At 38.8% G+C, this 23675-nt stretch overlaps 1 protein-coding gene across 1 annotated transcript; it reads right to left on the bottom strand.

The window, feature by feature from the left end:
* Positions 1–585: 585 nt before the first annotated feature.
* myo15aa (myosin XVAa) lies at positions 586–22439 on the bottom strand. The gene is made up of 64 exons (XM_027022221.2): positions 22357–22439; positions 22141–22204; positions 21863–21972; positions 21702–21776; positions 21061–21151; positions 20936–20941; positions 20412–20515; positions 19694–19757; positions 19466–19579; positions 19110–19271; positions 18872–18985; positions 16769–16827; positions 16519–16642; positions 16314–16409; positions 16094–16225; positions 15884–16009; positions 15712–15789; positions 15477–15631; positions 15317–15362; positions 15101–15225; positions 14825–14942; positions 14563–14738; positions 14370–14454; positions 14228–14281; positions 14053–14134; positions 13798–13928; positions 13599–13694; positions 13280–13515; positions 13001–13179; positions 12345–12417; positions 11853–12044; positions 11502–11608; positions 11240–11328; positions 9916–10039; positions 9179–9397; positions 8937–8998; positions 8711–8843; positions 7932–8070; positions 7642–7730; positions 7359–7535; positions 6781–6896; positions 6623–6682; positions 6435–6510; positions 6210–6325; positions 5968–6086; positions 5707–5848; positions 5512–5623; positions 5096–5170; positions 4651–4856; positions 4265–4407; positions 4064–4136; positions 3851–3923; positions 3372–3445; positions 3193–3275; positions 2960–3090; positions 2764–2858; positions 2595–2672; positions 2405–2501; positions 2112–2272; positions 1814–1947; positions 1508–1641; positions 1254–1387; positions 1030–1170; positions 586–821 (listed from the first exon to the last, which is right to left on the bottom strand). The coding sequence occupies exons 1-64, from the start codon at positions 22437–22439 to the stop codon at positions 720–722; spliced, it is 7164 nt and encodes a 2387-aa protein (XP_026878022.2). The 3' UTR covers positions 586–719.
* Positions 22440–23675: the final 1236 nt, after the last annotated feature.

Here is a 23675-nt window from a genome sequence, read left to right as displayed (position 1 = left end):
TATGTAAACATAAATGAGGTAAGGCTCCGGGGGTACGGATGTAAACAACCGTCCCCGTCCCCCCCCCCCAAATGCTTCAAATACATCTAAAAAGAAATGTGTTCTTGAGGAATAATATAGCCCCTAATTTGTCTTACAAACAGATGGTTCCAAAACATTTCTGTGATAGATAAATCGCAGATTCTTTGATAGACATAATGCAAATAAACAATATAACATAGTTCAAAGAGTTTGGTGGTTTGTAAACATTTAATATTAAAAACACAATGATTTTACAGTGTTGTATGGTTCACACAGCATTTTAAAATGACACAAACATTTGCTATTATACACGAGGACAACATAGTTTAAGGATTACAAATATTTAAAGAGAGAATTCAGCAGTAGAAATATGGTGTACTTGAAAAAGAAGCACAGGCCTCCACAATAATTGGTTATATCTTGCTTTGTATCTTGCAGATATGAGATCAAAGCTTATCATACTGAAATAAATTCTTCAGTATGTGTCCTGAGGTACTCATGATATTTAAATTAAAAGACTTGGGTTCGAACCTATAGCTCAAACAATTGTCAACTACTGTTATGCTGAAGGTGAAATTTAGCCCAATCATTCCAATTAGTAGTAATGTGGTATAAGATATAACAGACTGCAATGATTAACTCTTACTGCACAGTATTTAAATGACAGTGGGCCGTTTGGGGTGTTGTTGGGAGGCAGGTCAGAGCAGAGTAATCTCACTGGGAGGCAGTGTGAGTCTCTTCTCTCGTGCTGACAGCATGTTCTCCATGTGCATTGCAATGACACGGCACAACTCCAGACTCTGCAAAGTCACACCCATGAGGACCACATATTACTCAGCAATCCATGCACTCAGGTACTTAATCCTCTCATAAGGTCACATGTTATTTATTCACTTATCACTGTGAACCAGCCTGACTCATTTAATTCATATAAATGACCAGAATCTCTTTTTCTAGATTTAGTTGTCTGAATTTTTTTGTTGTTGTTGTAGCGACCTCAGCTCATACCTGGTCTACCTGCAGCTGTGTGATGCGCTGAGACATTAGATTCCCCAGCAGTATCTCCACATAAGGGTAACTGGAGCCAGCTGTTGGCCTCTGCGTCCGTGTGGATTGTACCTCTTTCAGGGGGAATTTCACCATCAGCTTCTGAACAGCAGCAATAAGACATCAGTATGATTTTTTAAAGGTCTAAATATGTTTATTGACAATCATCTTATAGAATTCCTTACATGTGTTTCCTTGTTTAGAAAGTTCAGTCCATTTTGGTTGACAGCTAATATGCAGGGGCAGTTGATGAAGCTGTTGCTAGTGCTCAATATGTAGAAGAACGAGGAGCCAAACATCGGCAAAGCACTGATGAGCCCTGTAGTCACAAAACATACAACAGTAGCCTGTTTTACACCCGCATTCCTACTTTGTTTCCTAGCTGTCGGCCTCTGTGACAAATGCCACAATGAGACAGTGAAGGTACTGTACTACTCACCCAGGAACTGGGACATGGCCTGATGGGGACTCAGAGGCTGGACCTGCTGCATGTGCTGGGTCACCATATTCAGCCATTGCTGGGGGCGTTGCAGTCCATACAGCTGGGTAGGAATACATTCCAGAACCTCACCGCTTTATGGGAACAGAAAGAAGGGAGAGTTTACAGGAAAGGGGAATATCCACACTTTACTGCTGCTAATAAGCAACATCCACTGTGTGTGTGTGTGTGTGTGTGTATGTATGTGTGTGTGTGTATGTATGTGTGTGTGTGTGTGTATGTGTGCATGTGTGAGTGTTGAATTACATGGTAGGAAGGCCGACGGATTCTTTGGCACGGTGTTGCAGGGCAGCTAGTTTTGACACCTGCTGAAGCTGCTGCTCACTAACCTTCCCCTGCAGTACAACATCCAGGAGTCCTTTTAAGTAGTCAGGCGCAACCTGCGAATAAAACGTATGGGAACAAGGATCTCCCAGTCTGTGAGAAAAGTCACTTTAATATGCATAACGATGCATTATGCACTGTGCAACTAAACACAGTGCATCTAAGCAAATAAACGTTCAGCTAACAGAAAGCTGGTGAGTGAGATTGATGTGTGCATCACCTGGTTGTAATGCACAGTGACTCCAAGCTCATTGTCAAATTTTAGTGGCTGATTCCAGATCACTCTTCTAAACCACAGACTATAGTTACTATCAATAGGCTCTGCCTCTGTGGCGATGTCCAAGATGTACTCCCTTTTGTTCAGTGGCCGAACATTCTGACCTACAGATTGAGAGTAACCAACATAAAATAGGATTTTTTTGTCCCCAAGTCATTTTCTATTATCAATATGTTTATTATCAGTATATACATTCTCTTTCAAATATAATGGTGTTATTAAGCATATATTTTCACCCCTGTGTGTGACAACAAATATGGCGTATTCATCCATTGCTTCCTGCCTGTTTAGACCCATCTCATAGCACAGCTCCTCAATAGCATCCAAAGCAACCTAGACATGACAGTCATTGTAGAACAATGAATTTAATTTGAAGGTTATAAGAATAATATAAACTCTATAAGCTTGGGAAAGAGGGGAACTCACTGAGCAAGTCTTGATTTTCAGATGCCGCTCAATTCCACCAGGAAGAAGAAACAGCTGACGTTTGGAGCTCCTACCAGCCTATAAGTGCCAAGAGCACATGCAGGAACAATATAAGCTACACCAGGAACAACCACACTCTTTGATTCAAGAGTGAACATGGATAACTTGCCATCATTGCCTTCAGTTCCATGCTGTTAGGATGCTTGTTGCGCCCACCATATTGGAATGTCTTCCTGAGGTTCTGTTCACAAGCTTTGGCAATGCCTGGCAACATCACAAACCATACTCTGTTTTCAAGAACACTAGTATTTAACTGCTCTAACTAGTATGAACTGATGAAAGAGCAGGCTGTAATAGTACCATACCTTGGAAGTGCACACCAGAGCTTGCGCAGGCATCTTGGAGGTATCTGAGTAGATAGGGCTTCAGTACTTCTGAGCACCGGTAGTAGGCTGTGAGGATGTACAACAGCCTCCAGCCCCTCTGACAACTGTCCCTGAAGAATACAATAAAAGACAAAAACTCACATCACTCTGCCAGTGACAATAAAGTGGATGCAATAGACCTTTTCATAAAGCAGAAAAAATAAGATAAATACATTTTAGAACTTGTATTTCCTGTGATCTGTTTGAGGACCTGGCAGTACACTTCATCCCTCATCAAACCATACTCGCCACTAAGCTACAAAATAAAATAAAACACATTAAATGGGCACTTGAGTATATTTACTAACAGAAGACAGCAAATGGAGTTTTAAAATGAGATGTTTTGGATTACATTCAGTATGGTGTTGATGATGTCTTGCTCAGTTTGACCTTTCATCGGATAGTCCCCCATAAACTTCATTATAGCTGGAAAAAGTACAGGCAGATGTATAAGATACATATCTATTTGTTTAAAAATCTTTTCTTTTAAATTCTGATTTGGAACATATTCACATGTCTGAACAGTTATTTTAGCAAATGGTCACATGCAGACAGCTGGTCTAAACATGCATAACAATTCTAAAGGACAAAACTTTGATCTAACTTAATTTTTACAGCCTACAGTAAAAATGTAGACAATTATTCAGCAGAATGTCCTTTTTGCTAAATAGCTCTACTACATCTTAACTCTATTTTTATAATTACAAAGAAAATTATTTAAAAGTAATTTAATTTGCAAGTCATGATGTATTAATGTCTCTCAGCACTTTAAATGAGTTTATAATTAAGCTGAGATTTGAAAGAAGGCTGTAGAGTGAAAGTCTCCCTTACCCAGAAAGATGTCTGCTGCCATCTTGTTCATATTTTCATCACTAAACTCAATCAAGGACTCCTGGATTGGGGACTATTTAACACACCAAATACATGGGTGGCACAAATAGTATTACAAAAATTTAGAGATTTTTTGCTTTATAAAAATTGTTCAATTTCTAACGATTACACACAATAAATGCAATAAATTACATCAATTTGATTCTTTTGTACCTTAGAAAATTTCACTATATCAGATGGTTCCCTGGCTTCTTTTCCTTTTTTTGACTTTTGCTTATAGGAATCACTGTAAAATCAAAAGGGATGGCATGTTCATTATTGAAGAGTTTTAGTTCAACACTTTCATGGCAGCCCACTACAAACTCTGTAAAGTTTACAATCACATTTAGGTTCTATATAAAGTAGCTGGCTAACCTGTTCTTTTTCTGAACCCCCCTGAAATATTTCTTGGCAAACTCCACCATGTTGTATTGGCTGTCCTGCAGAATTCTCTCATCAATCTCCAAGCTTCCATAGTCTGTAAGGGCCTCTGTATACTCACTCACTGGGCAGGCCACCTAGAGGTAGAAGGAAGAATCTGCAATAAATTATTTTCACATCCTTTTCTCAGGCCCAGTGAAGGTAGACAGTGACTGTTGGATACAACATTCAGCAGATTTAGAAAGAGAAAACAAAGATTGCCAGAAGAAATACTGCACTTCAAACATTCCCAGAATCATCTATAAAGGAAGACATATCAAGGAAGACATTCCAAATAAAGTGGTTCCAGGGCAGAGGCTTTCCATTCCAGGATCACCTACTTCAATGGAGCGGTCCAGCTCCTGGGCAGCAACACTGGATCCCACAGCCACCACCAGGGCTGCAGAAGCTGCTACATGACCCTGCTTATTCTTGGGCTCCTCTTTTTTGTCCACAGGGAGGTTGATGAAGTCTGGAGCAGCCACCGGCTGCACAAACTCTACAGGGAAAACCCCTGTACGACCCTGGACTGCTCCAAACTTCCAGCCTTAAGGAGGCACAAAGAAATCACACGAGATGGTGTACAACAGGAATCATGATAAAATAATCTGGAAACACACATCATGAGTGTGTATGAGATGCAGTATAATTTCAACCAAGGAAAATCAAATTTAAATTTACTGTTAATGAGGTACCCGCAGTAGAATAGACAGAAAGCATATCAAAACGAGAATGAAAACTAGATGTTGAACAGCACTCCATGCAAAGCAATGCACACTGACCCACCAAAGTCAAGTTTATCTCTCTTTATCTCTTCGAGTAGTATGACCTTCTTTTTCACAATGCAACCATAGCAGTGGCCTGTGGAGCAGCCACACGAGCTAGAGATCAACATTATAACTCTGGTAAACATATTTAAAGCACACCACATCATTGCTAACCATTTTGTCCTGACCACCAAGTGGGGAATAGGCAATATTTCAACATTCCACTCATCAAGCACCCCTAAGACTGTCAACAGTTTGACAAGTATTTCAGCCAGACTGAAATATACTGCAACACTGTTTCCACAGTATGATGTCCTTCTTGAATAACTAATGATACTTTTTTCCCTAATCTTAAATCATTTGGATGATGCAGATAACACTTGGCATCACAAATCACAAAAGTGTGTTTTTAAGATACGCATGAGAGTTGATCACCTTCCTCCAAGCCCTCCATTGTCTGCAAGCGTATAATGTCTCCTTTATGGAAACTCAGCATTGTTCTGTCATCTGTAATGCAATTACGCACAGCAACCACATAGTCTGAGTCCTAGAGCAAAAGAGAATATGATTACTCCACCTCTTCACAGAGATGAGCCCTGAACTCAGCGCATGTGTGGAGAGGAGGCTAACCTTCCTCAGCTCAGTGATGAAATAGTCAATCATGGTCTTTACTTGAGGAGCTTTAGCTGAGAACAGAATCAGTTTCTCATTGGTGAAGTTGAACTCCAGCATGTTCTTGGAGGGAATGGTGACAAACATGATGTCGGTGTAGCTTTGGTGGGAGACACACACATTCACATACATTATTATCATCAGCAATTCTGAGAGCCAAGGTAAAGATTTGATTCGTGTGCTGTCTTGAGTAGATAGTTGTTTTCTGCTGAAGCCTACCTATATGGTCTTAAAACTCTGAAGTAATCTGGGGCCACTTCACTGCTCCTCACCATCTTTAGCAGTTTAATCCCTCTATGAGACACAGAGAGCACCTGGACACCAGTGCCCACACTTCCCTGTAATACACACACACACACACACACACACACACACACACACACACACACACAAACACTTTAGAGAAACCTGATTAAAATTTTTATTTGAAAAAGTATGTGTAAGATGAAAGACCTCCTCACAGATGCTGGGAAGAGCCGTGAGAAGTAAATCTCCCAGCTGTCCCTTGCTGCAGTGACAACCTTTTTCTTCGCATTCTCATCTAGTGTTGAGGCACCCACATCAATGTTGTGCTCACCTGTCACATTGAAAAAGACACACCAGGGACGTGTCTCAATAATGTAAAGGCTAAGATATTTATTTGAAAGCATTAGCATCTTTTACACCATCAAATGAATGCTGCATACCAAAGAGGGATTTCATTTTTTCCCTTTCTTCCTTAGTGATGCGAATGCAAGCCTCTGAGAATGTATCATGGACAATCTGAAATAGAAATCTACTGTCAGTAAGGCAAGTGCAACCTCAGGCAATAATGATCCATTTAGATGGTCCAGAGTAATAGGTAAGTGCCATGGATATAAGCAAAAATACTCACCTGCTTGAACAGAAGATCTAATATGAGGGGGTGGTTAAAGCTGTCCTTAGGATAGAAAACCTAAAAAATCAAACAGAAAAGAAGCATGACACTTCTCTACTGTATGGAATGTTTGTAAATTTCACAGAAACACACACACACATACATGCAGATCTAACCTCTTTCCTCAGGTAGATTTTCCAGGGGACATTTGTATAGGTGTAGTGTTCCTCACTGCTCCTCTTGTGGAGCTGAGTCTGAATGCTCTCCTTTTCAATAGGAAGTTCTCGAGACACTAGACCATCCAGTCACATTTGGTTACAAACAAAGCAACAAAACTACAATATTATTAATTGAGGAAAATTAAAATTAAAATTACGCAACTAAAGGTTGCATATTAGCTAAAGTTAATGTTCATGAATCTACCATCAGGAGAACAGTGAACAACAACAATCGTGTGCATGGCAGGGTTGCAAGGAGAAAGCTGTTGCTCTTCAAAAACAACATTGCTGCCTGGCTGCAGCTTGCTAAAGATCACATGGACAAGCCAGAAGTGTTATGTGGATGGATGAGACCAAAATAAATCTTTATGGTTTAAAAGAGAAGTGCTATGTTTGGAGAAAGGAACTGTATTCCAGTATAAAACTTTCATCCCTTCTGTAAAACACAGTGGTGGTATTATCATGGTGTACACCAGTTGACCAAACAGGTCTAGTTTTTAATATCTGATATATGTATTACAAGGAGTTGTACTAACCAGGCTCAGGGGGTGGGGCCCTCTGACTGACTGCAGGTACTGGAGGTGATCTGACCACATGTACTGGAGGGGATCCCTTTGCCTGTATGTTTTTTGTTGGTTGTAATCTTCCACTCTCACCTTTAGACTCTCTCATACCTGAAGCAGTTAAGGCTGGACCATAGGTCTTCTTTTGTTAAGTGGTGAAGACATTGAAGGCATACTGGTCATTCACAGGAGGTTTTTATTTGATAGCAATGGAGTAAGGAATCATATTAGAGTAGAATGCCTTTTAGATCTACCAGTGGAGGTGGAGATCGCATCTGGTCCTTAAGAATCATCATAGCTTCATCATGAGGGTCTGGCTTCTTAACAAACACTTTAGCCTCTTTTCTGTGATTGCAGAAGAAAACGAGAGATATAACAGGAAAAAATCTCTTATTTCTGTGCATTTAAAGACAATGCATTTATATATTTAAAATGACCTATATGTTATAAACTATAACCTATATATTATAATATGGTTGTGTGGTATACATCAATTCAGGCTACAGTCCATTATAATGGTTGAACTGGTTGAAGGAATGTACAGACCTTGGGATCTCTACTGGCTTGACAGAGCCAGGATGGTACTGTTTGATTATGTCTTTGATGTTGTGTGTTGGTTCTAGATGCTCTGAATTCAAGATGGTTGACCTCACTACGTCAACTGGTGGTACTGTCCTGGTTGGGCCTAAGAAAATACACCCAAACACTTATTAAAGAACAGAATACATTAATGACTTGCTTATGCATCAAATGTACAATCTACTCTAACCTATGTGATGTTGAGAAAAGACAAAACCACAACAGAACTTAAATAATGACCATGATGAAATCAGAGTCATGACTGATCGACTTACTATTATGGCTGGAGGGCTTTGGTACTGGAGCAACAGGAGTTGAAATGTGGGGAATAAATCCAGTTTCAAATTTGGTCTGTGTTTTAAAACAAAAGCTCATCATTTACTAGGAACATTCAGTAACAATACCGAATAAACAATAGTGCTTGTTTTGTCTGTCATTTTTCTGTTACCTTAGCAAGTATTGTAGGAGAAAAGATAAACACAACTAATTAAGATGTTTTAGATAATCAAATATATTTTAGAAATCGTTTACTGCAGCAATGGGCTTTTTGACTTATATTTATATTATATTATATACTGTTGAGAAGTTAATATAAGTAAGAATTAGAAAATGATGGCAGTTGAGTGATCGAGTATAAAGTTATGAATGAGAATAAGAAATTGAGTTTGAGTAAAATAAAAGTTAGAATAAGGCACATTTAATAATGAACAAAATTGCATAAAGCTTTCTGTTTAGCCTTGAGATACTCACTGGGCTTGACTGGCTAGACCGGGGCATTGGTAAATGTTCTCTGTGATGTGGCATACCAGAATATGGCCCACTCACTGAACTGTACATCTGCTGTTGAAGGGCCATTGCATGCATTGTCATTTGCTGAGCCTATTATACAGCACAACAGACCAGCAATTAGATCTACAATAGAGTACATCTGAAGCACAACCAAACAGGTCAACATTTAAAACTGTGACTCACTAGTATGACTGCCTGCTGGTTGATGATGGCTTGTTGCTGTTGTGCTAGGATGCTGTGATCTACTCCTATTAGAAAAATGAGGGAAAAAAGTATAATAGAACAGTCTTATTAAGAACAAAATGAGATATATTCTAAAATGCTTTAAAATGATTCTCACGAGATTTAAAATGATTCTCACAAGATTTGCTAGCTTCCTAGTTTTGCTACTCAAAATGAAAGACTGAAAATGAATGCTGTTATACCTGGCACATCGGTCACTGGTGGTATGTTAGGTAGAACTGGAATAGATGGCATAACAGGCAAATCTGACATAGAAGGTAAAGGTGATACTGGGGAAATTGCTGGTACTAAGGGATCTGAAGATCTAGATGTAGAGGTAAGCAATGTAGGCAATGAGGTCGTAGCTGGCATAGGTACAGGTGGCATCATTGCTCCTCCCATAACTGGTAGTACTGGTACCGCTGAGAAGAACAAAGATAGAAATAAATCTTACAAAGTGCTGTCTAAAATCTATTGCCTTATTGGAACAGGCCAGCACTAATAATATTATTTTAATACAGAAGCAAAAATAACTTTATAATAAGATTTATCATTTTATATTTATACTTTTATGCCCTTATATAAATGATGAAGTGAAAGTAAATAAACACTGCTATTTATTCTAGACATTATTAGCAAGAAAACTGGAACTGCAATGCATGTGCAAAATTACACAAGATAAGAGTTGAGAAACTAACTTTTCAGTAATGAAACTCAGTACACTCATATTTATTAGTAGTAGCAGCCAACCATATTCATCATAAACACAGGCAGAGCAATAAAACAGTCACAAAAACAAAAAGCATAATTCCAAAATAACTGGCTGCCTGAACTCCAGTCCACAGGGGAATTGCGTTTAGGAACCAATTGACACAAGGGCTTCCATACATAATTCATGGGTGGTAGAGAGAGCTGAGAGGGAGGCAGAACTATGACTCACCGCCGGGCTGCAGTCCTGGAGGATAGGACCTGCTGGCTCGTGTCTTCACCTCCCCTCCATCCCCACCTCCAATCCCACCGGCTCCCTTCATATGGCTGGACATACTGGCTGACTTCTCCAGGTCCTGGCCCAGAGATAAGGAACGCACTGTCGCCTAGCCAGGGCCTTGTCCGCACTCAACTACAGAAGAAATCTATCTCCCAACACTCCCACCCAGCCCCACCCCCTCTGCCCCTGGGAGTACCTTATACTCTCTAAGAGGAGCTTAGTCTGCAAACAATTACCACAAACATCTGGTTTTTACTTGCTATCCTGAGGCATTTCAGGTGGTAAAAACTCACTGATTATGTGAAGAGCACTAGTTTAAAATTATGGGAACAATGTAGATGATGTTTGATATTGACCTGCTGGCTTATACAGTTCTTGTGATCCTTTTGAAATGAGGAAATGAGACCAGGTCACTCAATCATGCCTAACTAAAAGCACACTCTTGGCAGGTTTTGAGCCATTACTCTACAGGTGTTTAAATACAGCTTAAATTGGATATTAGTTTTAATGGTAATAGTCTATGAGAATAAGTGCATCTCAGAAATACGGTAATCCAGTAATTTAATCACCCTCAGTGGTAGGTATCTGGTGCCGAAACAACATTTGATACTCAATCACTTACACTCCTAGGTTCAAATGAACCATATCCAGCACTGGAACTAACCATTCATCTTACTATATATATATATATATATATATATATATATATATATATATATATATATGTGTGTGTGTTCAAAATTGTAGTGAAGTATACAGGGTTTCCAGAGAAACAGGAAATTTCAGACAGATTTCCTTCGTCAGTTGTACAAGCAAATTTGTACTGAATTTGTAGGAGGAGAAATCAGTTTATCTTAGAAAAAGTAGATGTTTACAGCCTTTTCGTCATTTTTCCAATGTGAAGCTGATTATATCTCTTGTAAGTTATACAGTAGACTCCTGCAGTAATGCATAAGAAGGACTGGGTGATAACAATTCAGCCTGTCATCCTAGTTATTTTAATGCCCGTGTTATTTCCCTCTTGACAAGCATGTATTTTATGTTTTTGTCTTGTCTGTAAGAGATTAGTGGAGGACTCTTAAAAAAGGATGCATCTCTGCATCATCCCAGTGGATTCCAAAGTGTTTAATATTAGCCACAGTTTTATTTGTAGGATGATAAATCTATATATATAAGAACATACATTTAACAAAAAGCTTTTGATATGTATTATATTCGACACATCTACATGATTTAGGGCAAAATCAGGACAGAAGGAAGTATCTATAGGACTCACCCCACTGACATCAGACAGCACTGGGTCAAACAAGCTGTCTAGGTATTGGTCCATGCCTCTCTGAGTTGGAGCTTCACTGAAATCTGATTCTGCTGTAGAATCAAAATAATGTAAAGAAGTGGATCATACACTCAGTCATCAAAACACAAAAATGCACAACATAGTATACAGCTTGAAAAGTACTAGATATTTATCAGTCCACAAGTCATGTAAAAGGGGCATTCCAAATGAAGAATATATGAAGAGCATTGAAACATCAGACCATGACTGTAATATCCATCTGAGTCTGGGAGACTGGCACTGGCCAGTGCTGGAGGGATGAGGAGAGGACTCTCATCATCTGAATCAAAACCACTCCCAAACAGAGCTCTGGAATTTGGAACAAAACAACAATAGCAATCAAACAACAGAAGCACCTCAGCCCCTTATTTCAAGTTTAGTCTGAGAAACCATTCACATCTTCCTGTGAACAGACCATGCCTGTCTAAACATGCCTATACAAAAACACAAGATTATTACAATAGATTCCATTTTCATGTGGGTATATCTGGAAACACTTGGTCACACTTTAATAAGGTTTAAAAAGGTTTAAAATGTTATTATTGTTACTAACAGGGTGGCATTGGGTCTGGTCCTGGTTAAACTCTCTGCAGAGATGATGAAGTAGGACTTCTGCTTGGGGAAATCTCTCATCAGCTCCAGGTCTGCAATCAGGTCCATCACATAATCATGCCCTGCAAGCTCCGCCCACTGCCCCTGTTCCTTCATAAGGACGGAACACCCCTTCCAGGCTTTTATAACACCCCTATAGGACCGAACATAGAAACAGCTCAGCACAGTAACCTTCCTCACCAGCACACTTGAAATAAGTTGGTACCATTCCAGCACATAACAATTGATTCTCACAGATACATTACTTCTCTAAAGCTCATTCATTATACATAGAGGACAGTAGAGTGACCTAGGTTAAATGACAGATGAAATAAGAGTGGTTAGGCGATGACCCTGCTCAGGACTGAAGGATCAAATTCTCTGTGTTAATCAGCCAGTTTGGGGTCTTTAATACAATCAGAGTGTCCTGCCTGGATCTGGGTCTCCCTCATACCTGTGCTGAAGGATTTCCCCAGCTAGATCCTCTCCACTGGTCCAGGAGTACAATGGACACAGGAAGGAGGCCCCTGGGGATAATAACATGATGTTTGACAACCATGGTGAGAAGGGTGGTGTGAAAAAGAAAGACAACACCTCACACACTTTTTTCCATCCCATTTAACATCAGAGATCAAGTGTCTCTTAATCTATGAGAGCACTACACTTGTCTCCAGAGAGTTTACAGAGCTAGAGAAACTCTGCCAGGATAACTTAGGCAGATGAAAGAGATAGGAGGACCTTGACAGGAGCTGGGTACAGCCCTATTGTGTGTTCAAGATCTGTCTTGTGTGGTTGTGTTACGTAAATGCTCTTGTATCCTTCACCTGCCAAAACAGGGAGAATCTACAGATGGTAATCTCAGAAGACTGACACACTTGTTTTCTACATTTCTACAGAAGCCTTTTTAGATCTCCTCTCATTTCACACTTGGGTTTCACATGAAACCTACAGCAATGTCATCGCTCCTAGACTGGAAAGATAATATAGTTTTCTGTGGCACACAACATTTACCCAAAGCATTTGGATTTTAATACAGTTGATATTTCCTATAGCTTTTAAAAATTATTTGATGAACCCAGCGTATCCCTGCTGAACACCTGTGACTCTCACCATCAAAGCAGTGGACCTGCAGCACCATGTTGGCTTTCTTCCTGTTAGCAGTCCACTCAAGCACAGACAGTGGGTAGGTCCTAGCCATCTCAATCCCATAAAGGGATTTCTGCATGGCTTGTATCAGCTTATGTTGGCAAGCTGCCTTATAGCTATCATGGGCATAGTCTGACACAAACCTGTAGAATTCAGAAAAATACAATATGGGGCAAAATATCAAATTATATCATGGTGTGCAAACACATTCATTTCAGAGGATAAATGGATCTCATGTCTCACTTCAGAAGGTATTTCTCTATTTTGGCTGAAGGTGCAAATGCACTCAGGCATCCGAGCAGAAGCAGCCAGCCCCTCTCAGCATTGTCTGGGTTGCTGTTCCTCCAGACTTGATTGGCAATTTGACACAAAATTTCATCTCGCAAGCCAGGGTAAGAGAGTCCCATTTGGATGATGTAGTTTCCAAATAAATTCTCCTGAGCCCCATTTAAATGTGGGTCACCCATGAACCTGAGGATCTGCAGAATGGTTTTCTGAGACTGAAGGCATAGCTTAAATATACAAAAGTATGGAGAGAAACAGAAATATTGCATATGTTTACCATGATAAACACATCTAGAGCTTCATGTTTGAGGTCATCATCAATATAAGTTAGTGGTGTCTTCAGAGGTGCAGTCAACATGCCAAACTTTTGCTCCTGTAAAGAAGAACTGAATCAGTAACATTTAAAAATGATCAGCTGTTCCATTGCTCTGAGAACTCTACAGCACTTTATGGATCAATCGAAAAGCATCACCTACTTTGAAGTGAACCTGGATGAATTTAGAAACTGGGTAATTGTTGATATCAAGGGGTAATGTTAATTGAGATTCCACATGAACAGTTGGAGCTTGTACTAGGGCTAAGCAATCAGAATGAAGCTCTCGACCACCTGCAGAAAAGAAAAGCACACACAAAAACAATGTGAAGTACCACTGTGTTCAATTACATTTTACAACCTTACGATTTCTAATTCCCTTAGTTGAAAGGCAAAGCAAACATCATTATAATCCTACCTGCAGCAGCTTGCAATAACCTTCCAAGTTCTGCTGGAATTACCAAGTGTGTTACATTAACTACCTCACGTCTTGATAACTCCTGCAATTTTGAGAAAAATGTTAAAAGGCTCTGAGACATACTGAGGCATATATCTGTTTCCAGAGACAAAGCCATCTAAGGTATGGTTCAAACCATTTCCATTCTGATTCTCTCTGCTTCTGCCTTCCTGCTGGCCTCCAACCTCATCTGAAAGTAGATGAATAATGCCCAGAGGTTAGCAGTGGGCTCACATTCATAGCATGGATGCTGACAGTGAGAGCTGCACTATCCATACCTTAACATATCTCTTTCGATTGACACACAGGTGGACCAGTGAACGGAATTTGACGAGACTGACTCGCATTTTCACATAGCGTTTCCTGTTTGAAAAATTCACAAATGAATGAATGTGAATTAGAACTTTGGGTAGTCATGCTGGGAATTTGTACTGAAGGAAGTCATAAGGGGTTATAGATTAGAGTGCATACCGTACAAGGTAGCCTCTGCAGTGGGCCTGGAGGCCAATGATTTTCATACGAAAGGCCTTGTAGCGCTTTCGAACGAAGAACATTCGGACGTAGCGCTGCAGGGTCAACGCAGCCACATGCCTCACTCTGTCTCTCTTACTCTCCAGCAGGTGATAGATGTTCTCTTTCATGAATAGCTAATGTGAACACATATTGAGTAATTGCAAATTGCAGTACTGCACTCTGGCCAACAGATAATATTTACCACATTAGAGAATCTCACCTTGGAAACACCCACTTGGAAATCTCCTGGCCTCATGGGACAAAGCTTCCTCAACATTATCACACAGTTTTCCCCAGTAGCAGGTGGAGGCTGCTTCAGGCCCAGTAAAGACTTGTATCTATATTAAAACAAAGAGTTTGAAATATAAGCAACTATGTACAAATTGTAATTCCTGAGAGAGAAAGAGAGAGAGAGAGAGAGAGAGAGAGAGAGAGAGAGAGAGAGAGAGAGAGAGAAATTACTATTTCTCAGCAACTCAATCACCTATGACATTACCTAAAGAGGAAAACATCAAAAGATATTCTGATTGGATATCCCTCTCTCCTGATACGAATGGTCTCCAAAATCCCAGAGTAACGAAGCTGACTACTGACCAGTTCCATGTCAAATGAACCAGGCTCCTAGAGGAATACACATCATCTCAGAACAATAACTCAATGGACATTTTCCAACTACTGTGGAAAATAGATGGATTTGACTGCTGTTCCTTACTTTATTATTGTTTGGCTTTACACAGCGCACAAAAAATGGGTTGCATCTGGCACAAAATAAGAGAATCACAAGATGAGATAAAAATTAAAAAAAAAACAGACATTGTCATCTTAAAAATTAAGTGAAATGAATTCCAAGCATAAGAGGTTTGATGGTCTACCTCTCCATCTTCTCTGCAAGTTCCATAAGAGACATTTGGAACTTGGCAGCCACTGTGGAGGACTGGTGTCGTCGTGTAACCATGCTGTTCTTCCCAACATGCTTCTTCTGTTGACTGACAGCTTCTGAATAACTCATAAACAGTTGTGCAACCATCTAGAACAAGAAAAAAATAAACTTATATTCTAGGTTACCAAAAACAAAGACCATACTAAATAAGTGCTATAACTGCTTACCTTATTTTTGCTTTGCATGAAAAGGTCAAGGACCTCCTGGCGAACCTGGTCATAATTTTTGTCCAAGAACTTATGGACCTGTTAAGCATTATATTTTAAAAAAAATAATTCTGACCTTTATATAATTATACTACTAAATATTTTAAGGAATAAACCATGCCTTGATATGTACCTGATAAGTGACTTTCCCAGCAAAATGTTTAATGGAAAATTCAGGTAGAGGCATTTTTGGCTTATAATAGAGTGGGTTATGCCCATGATGATAGTGACATTTCTGAAGGAAGGTATGATCTGTAGCCTAAAGATAAAAAGTTTAAAACCTGTGTGAACATAATCTGAAGAACAGGAAAACAGAGACATAAATAGTTGAAATGGGAAGCACCTGTGGAAAACCACTCTGGTCATCTAGAATTCTAAATATCCCATGGGGCTTTGCTGCAATGAGGTCAAGACAAGCCTGATTGTCAGTGAAAGTGACTTCCTCCCAAGGAATTTGTTCTCTGCTGTATTCCTCCTAAGATATTCAAGATTTTTTAGATGCATTTTAAAAACTCTACATATTCACAATGCTTAGAAGATTAGAAGGAACAGAGAAAGCTTACTTGCTCTTCCCTGAAAACTATCTTGTTGAAAAAGAACTGTAGGTATTCATTTGCATAGTTTATGCAGAGCTGTTCAAAGCTGTTGAAGGTGAGGTCCTGTGTAGCATAAATGGCATGATTGACTAGGAAACCATGTTTAAACAATTGTGTGGAGGAGCATCCCTAAATAGACAAACACAAGATAACTTTAAGTTCATCTCAATACCTCAAACCCATAGATATCAAGGATGGAAATGGACAGTGTTTCATTTCTTGGGTAAACCAGCTTATTGATTCGATCTGTTATCCAGTTGAAAAGAAGAGCATACAGGATCTTGGAAACTGCATCTCTGGAATTTTAGAAATAGGAATTGAACACATTTTACAGATCTACAGTTTTTTACAGATCCATTCATCACAATCCATCTATTGTATGTCAAAAAATGTGATTAATGTTTAAAGCTTTGCATGCTTACCTGGCATCAACTGCACTTTCAACTGTTAAGGGAGTGTAGATCTTCTCTCTCAGTGTCTCCTTTATGAAAGTACAACTGAACATTAAATCAGACTACAGAATGGTGTAGTCAAAAGGATACAAACAGAAATAACATGAAAATTTCACACAGGTAAATATGCAGCTGCTAGTTCCTCCAAGTCATTAGAGAGTGACTATAGCCAGCTTCACACAGGTTGCACTTCAGAAAAGTCATACCCAAGTACAGATTCAATATTCTATAATGAGCAGAAGGTCAGAAGGCCTTTGTTGAAACGAGACCAATATGTGAAGAGATATAAACACACCCTGTACATCTGTGACATGACAATTGCTCTCAAGCAATACCATTAAAGAACTTACATTCAGGTTTAATCAATTGATAATGTACCACAGAAGCAAACCTGGTAGATGAGATAAGATGCAACCCCACTTCATTCCCCAATGCAGGGTCTTACAGGACCCATCATATAAGCAAAGTGTGACAGCATGAGAGCTGTGATTGGACAAAATGTAATAACTTTGGCTATGGTCCTTTATTGTTACATAGGGAGGACTTCGTCTCTATTTAGCAGAATTACTTATATTGCATTGCATAGCTTCTGGTGTCATCATATAACAACCTTATTGAGTTGTAGTCTAAATAAATGCCTTAGCACATTTCAACATGGCCAGGACACTGCGAACATTGACAAAGTCAGGCAGGAGTCACTGTGACAAAGACTAGCCTGAAATAAGATACCAACCAATTGTTTGTTTATTTGTTTGTTTCTTTTTCATGCTGAAAATAATGGAAGGAATCACCAAAAAATGCTGAATCAACAAAAGAGAAGGGAAAATGAAAACATAAAGCTGCTGATATCCACTTGGAGCCAAGAATCTAATTCATCACCTTTGACATCCAAAGTAGAATGTATAGGAAATGGAAAAACAATTGATTTTTTTTATATCGATTTCAAAAATGGATACTTCACTAAGTGCTTGGATGTTTTTCAGCTGGCACATGAAAAATATTTGGAAAGAAATATCATACGGAGAAAAGGTATCAGGAATATGTGCATAAAGACATCTCTGTTTTATGGAGGCGTGACAACATGAGTAAGTTAACCACATTGTTTGCTTGGTATATAAAAGTGAAATGTGACCATGTTATGTCTTTTCATGAGCCACAGTAACTGACTTCATAACTTCAAGGTATGTCAGCATACTGCAAAAGTAACTTACATTGAAATATATAAGTAATATGTTTCCTCATTCTTAAATGTGGATTGCCAGCCTATTTACCACTTTTTGTTCTCATTTGCATATTACAGGACACACTCCACAAAAAATGTCACCTAAACCAGTCTGATGATAAATGTCCCAGTAAGAAGCTGATGTTTGATCACACATGCAAGTCATCTACAAAATTCAGAACCTACACCCATTTAGCTAACTGAAAAATTTTAGTTTGGTTCAAGTGAACATGATGGCAAATTTAGCAAAATTCTATAGTATATGAAAAAAAAGGTCCCAGAAATCCATGAATATTTGCCATAGGAAAATTGCTCAAAATGTGGTGGACTATAATTTCTGCCTTGGTTATGATTATCCTGTATTTTGCTGTGCTAACATAAAGTAAGGTTAATTCAGCTACACTGAAGAACTGTCTCACTGACTAACATGTCTACACCCCTCCCTGACTGCCCCAGCTCTGAGTATCCCCTGATCAGGTAACAATGGTTTCCATAGCACTATAGCGTGCTGCCCTGAACTCACCATGTTATTCTATCTGAGCGATTCAGAGCTTATATATGCACCATTTTATGTTTTCTTTTGTGAAATTGTCTGTGCTGTCTGGAACACAAATAGCATCAGTTTTGTAATATGGATCTTGTTTCGAAGAAGCAGCAAAAAAACACTATATCTACACAATTGAATCAAGTGGCAGTTCCTGGCATGGTGCCATGAGGTTTGTCTGGAGTTCAGAAAAGGTCAATAAACAATGCCCACACAGTCCATAATATCCATTCCAATCACTGCATAATACACATTTTTCAAAAAATATATAACTTCAGGTTTAGTAGTACACATCAGTGCATCTTACCATCACTTTGAAAGTGATCGACTTCTGAAGGGCCTCAGGAGAAATCTGCAAAAGTTCTGCCACCACTCTGATCTCCTGAGCACTCACCACTGATGCCATCTCATGAGAATCTGTCTGATCATCCAAAAACAGAGTCCCAATAAATTATAGCATTTTTATAATTGCTGCTGACAAGTTGAATAAGCATAAGGGGAGGCAAACACACAGCAGGTGAGTGAACATTAGACATATAGCTTACCTCATGTCTCTCAAAGAAGACATTCCCCAGGTGCAGGATGGACGACAGGACCCTGAAGATGCTGTTTTGGTCTTCGGCATTGAAGCGAAGGATTTCCATGGCACTGAGGAGCCTATGGAAGTCCTCCCCATCCCTCTTCCCAGCAATCTCACAGTCTCCACCCTGGCCACCCAGAACAAGTGAGCCATGAGACAGACAAGGCATTAAGGTGTGCTCTTGGGTGATAAGGTGATAAAGATGAAAGCCAAATAAAGAAATGTAAATAACAATAATAACAGTCTCCTATTATTTTTATTCTAATTTGATGTAATAACTGTAATAACTACAAAGTGTTCTGATCAGGTTAATTAATTCACCTGATTAAGGTAATAGTAGGTCTCTGCCTCTTGGAGGTACAAGGACTGCTTTTGCTGTGAAGGAAGACCTGCAAGCATCTCATAAAATACATGGTAGTTTCTTTCATCTTTGGCCTAAAGGAAACATAACAAAAATGTTTTTTTTCTCTTTTTAAACCCAATAACTTTGTATAATTAAATATGTAACCAAAGTAACAATTTTAGAGCAAGAGATTTGCAATAAATAACCTGAAACACAATCCTGGATTTTTCAAGTAGATACTGTGACGTTATGGCACCACTGATTACACCCCTGAAAATAAAAATGGAGACAAAATATATATACATTACAGGGCAAAAGTTTTGACACACTTAAGTGGATGTTAAAATCTAATTGCTATTATAATCTAATGGTTTATGACTATTTTTAATTTTTTTTAATAGTGAAAGTTGATAGCCTGTATATGAAGTGGGTTTCAAAACTATATATATGTATGTGTATATATATATATATATATATATATATATATATATATATATATATATATATATAGAGAGAGAGAGAGAGAGAGAGAGAGAGAGAGAGAGAGAGAGAGAGAGAGAGAGAGAGGAGTATTAAATTGTAGTAAAGTACACATAGTTTCCAGAGAAACAACATTTTGGAGGTTTATCAGCTTCATCAGCTATGCAAGCAAAGAGCAGCATTGCACTTTGGAACTCTGTCCAAAACATGTTTCTCTGGAAGGTCTGTGCACTATATCTCTATGTTTAATATCTCTACAACTCTTACTACAGTACACTGCAGTTACTCACCTGGAATATAAGCTTACACTTGCTAACTTTATTGGTCTAATGCATATAATGATATTGTTTGATAGATGATGATAACAATAACAAATGCCTTGAAATTAGTTGACCCCATAATTCCAAAGGTTATCTCAGGCAGACACTCTTAAGAATCACTTACTCCTCCAAAAATATCTCTATGAATTTTCCAAATCGACTTGAATTATCATTCTTGACAGTTTTGGCATTTCCAAATGACTCTAAGAGTGGAGCTGCTTCAAGAATCTGTAATCACAAGACATAAGTCAGCAATTAATAAAACAACTCATTGTTGACCTCTCTTCTTCCTCTGTGCAAAATCACCAGTCTGGGAGCATTAAACTTGCTTCACAGTATGTAGACCATAACTTCAATTTAATTAACCTGTAGAGGAGGACACAAACTCTGAATCCTTGGAGTGAAATTCAGGGTGGTTTCTGCTTTGGGCTAGAAAGTCAGACCACCCTTTTCTAGAGGGGTAGGAGTCAAAGATTGTATATTTTATAATATAGACTGATCCCTGAAGTTTCACAATGACATATAAGTAAAATAATTAATTTAGATATGAACTGAAAAAAACTTGCTCTTCATGAACACACATGCAGTTTCTACCAGGTCATATTTTAACACACTGTTTCAGCATACAATGTTTTAGTCATACAGTACCTCAATCTGTTTGAAAGCACAAGAAAGGAAAACACACAAAAGACTTGTTAGAACATTGCACATTTGAGACATCTGTAAAGACAAACCTTTACAAAGACTAATAGTTTCATTTATTTAAACCATACCTGCTGTGTTATGTTGCGCTTGTGTTGTATAGCAGCTAGATAACGCAGCACCAGTTTCATGGCCTCAGTCTTACCAGAGCCACTCTCCCCACTGAAAGACAATAGGGAGATTTTACACCAAATGTTTGCTGTAATTCCCTAGTTATCAGTTTAACACCACAGTTAGGTAAACTGGCATAGACACTTGGCATGCGAGGAATTGATCTCTACCTCTTTTGCTTTGCACTTAAGTAATGAGCATGGTGTCTGGTCATCAGACAGGAGTGAAATCAAATGCTGGCAAGCGTGTCATGCCAGCTACCCTGCGCTGACAGCAGGTGCATTTTACAGTGACATGATCCGTATGTGCAGTACCGGCCCAGACACTTGTAGTCTTTTCTTACAAGTATCTCCTTCAGTCAGAGGTTTAAAGTGATCCAGGTGACCAGTTGTGTCAAACAGTAGACCCTGATGGCTACGTAAATCACTTTAAATAACTTGGCTTAAATAGTGTAAAAGGAACTTAATACTTTCATTTTACTCAGATTTGTCCAGTATTGCCACATAATATTATATGCAATTTTAGGTTCTGTAGCCCATAAAGTGCCCAGAAAATTATTAATACTATAACTATAAGGATATTTGATCATAGCTGAACTTACCTGATAATAATGCACTGATCCCGTTTGGCATCCATCATTTTTGTGTAAGCAGCATTTCCTATAGCAAATAAATGCCTGAACAAAATATTTGAGTAGTTAAGCAATTTACCTCCAGTCTAAGTGCCGGATGGAAAGAGTACATGAAATATTTGCATGCTTACGGAGGATTTTCGCCAAAGGCATGCCCTTTGTGTTGCAGCACCATGTCTGTTCCATAAATGTTATACATCTTGTAGGGATTCATGGCTACCAGAATACTTCCAATATATGTCTGAAGAGGACATAATAATGTTGTATTTGCCTTAAAAAATATCAGTCATAAAACATACAAGCACACATGCAATATCAACTTGACCACAGAAACAAACAAAATGGATCTTAAATAGTTGTTATGGGAAATATTGTGTAATCTCTAGGAAAGGACCAAAAATATACTTACATAAATCAATTCCCGTTCAAACCTTCTCTTCAGGTTGAATAAAGCAGCAGCTTCATTCAGATCCCTGGGAAAAGGAGTCCACTCATGGTACAATTTCAGCTGAAGAGGAACTTAGAACACTTTTTTATAGATCACAGTGACAAATGTGCTATAATTTAATGGAACAAAATGATGCTCTGTGACAAGTTAGCTTTAGCAAATTAAATGAGTTCTTACTCAAGTTGTGTCATGTCTTCAACCCCATCCTCTTCTGTTCTCTCTCGGTACAACATTGTTGGCAGGCTTCGGATTGAGTACATCTACATGCCCAAGTAAATATGGATATTGATACTGATGACAGATGAATACAGCAAAACATGATACACAGTGTTTTAACAAATATAGTATTCTTAATCCTGGAGGAATGAAGCTTGTAAGAGTTTCATGTTTTTTGTTGTAATAAGTCAACCTATCAAGCATTTTATGAGTTCATGTGTGGTAGAATAGAAAAAACACCAAGATGTTTGGTGCTGTGGCTTTATATGGATTTGGAGTAGAATACTGCTGTATAATTGTTATTGCCTGACATTTGCACATGCCATGTAAATACATTTTTGCTCTAACATGCCACAAATCTTATTTTACTTTATCAAGACTTCAGTGATGTGATTTGATCTTACCAGTCATGAACAAATGGTCTAAATGTTTTGGTATGATATATAATTATTTCATTTTTTATATATTGCCATTAGCTCTGCAACATACTTTTTATTTTTACTGTAATTACATGAGTTTCAGCAATGAGGATATTTTGGGGATAAAAGACAATCTAATTAAAACCATAAAGGTGGTACACCACAAAAAATTGTCCAGGATGTTAGCTTTGTACCTTATCATACCAGTGCCCTTGAGGTTCACCCTCCCTGTCTGGTGACCACTCAGGCTCAGAAAAAGCAGCCTCTTGACCAGGATACACAGGAAAGACAAAATCCACCAATTCTTCCTCCCTGTACATGGACCATTTTGTGAGGTTCTGCACAGTATGGTGTGGAAGGACTCTTTCTGAAGACCAGACATCATCTGGCTCATGAGGATCTGTTGTATGGCCTTGAGCCCAGTGTTCACCAGGTTCACCCTGAACCTGAGGTGTCACCACTGCATACCTTGGATCCTCTGGAGAATTCCCCAGAGTTGTGGGCAACTTATAGGAGGCTTTGTGTAAATTAGTGTTCTTCAAAGCATTTCCTAGAAAAGGTGATGAGGGTTGATTATTCTGAGCTTTTGTACCCATCATGATTGATCCATCAGGCAATCTATAGGAGGCTTTACGAAGATTTTGGTTCTGAAGTGCATTGGACAGCACTGAAGTTTGCTCTTTTTTGTTGGGGTTTCTGAAAAGGCCTGAGGTATTCGGCAGTCGATAAGAGGCATTACGAAGATTTGCATTTTGCAAAGCACTTGACAGATTGGATGAAATACTTTGTTCTGGTTTCTGCCCAGGGCTCTTGGTTGAAAGTGTTCCATCTGGAAGCCTGTAGGAAGCCTTACAAAGGCTA

Source organism: Electrophorus electricus, chromosome 8 (assembly GCF_013358815.1).
Source record: "Electrophorus electricus isolate fEleEle1 chromosome 8, fEleEle1.pri, whole genome shotgun sequence".
Taxonomy (NCBI): Eukaryota; Metazoa; Chordata; class Actinopteri; order Gymnotiformes; family Gymnotidae; genus Electrophorus; species Electrophorus electricus.
The sequence above is the reverse complement of the archived record's forward strand: the minus strand, read 5'-3'. Positions and strand labels throughout refer to the sequence as shown.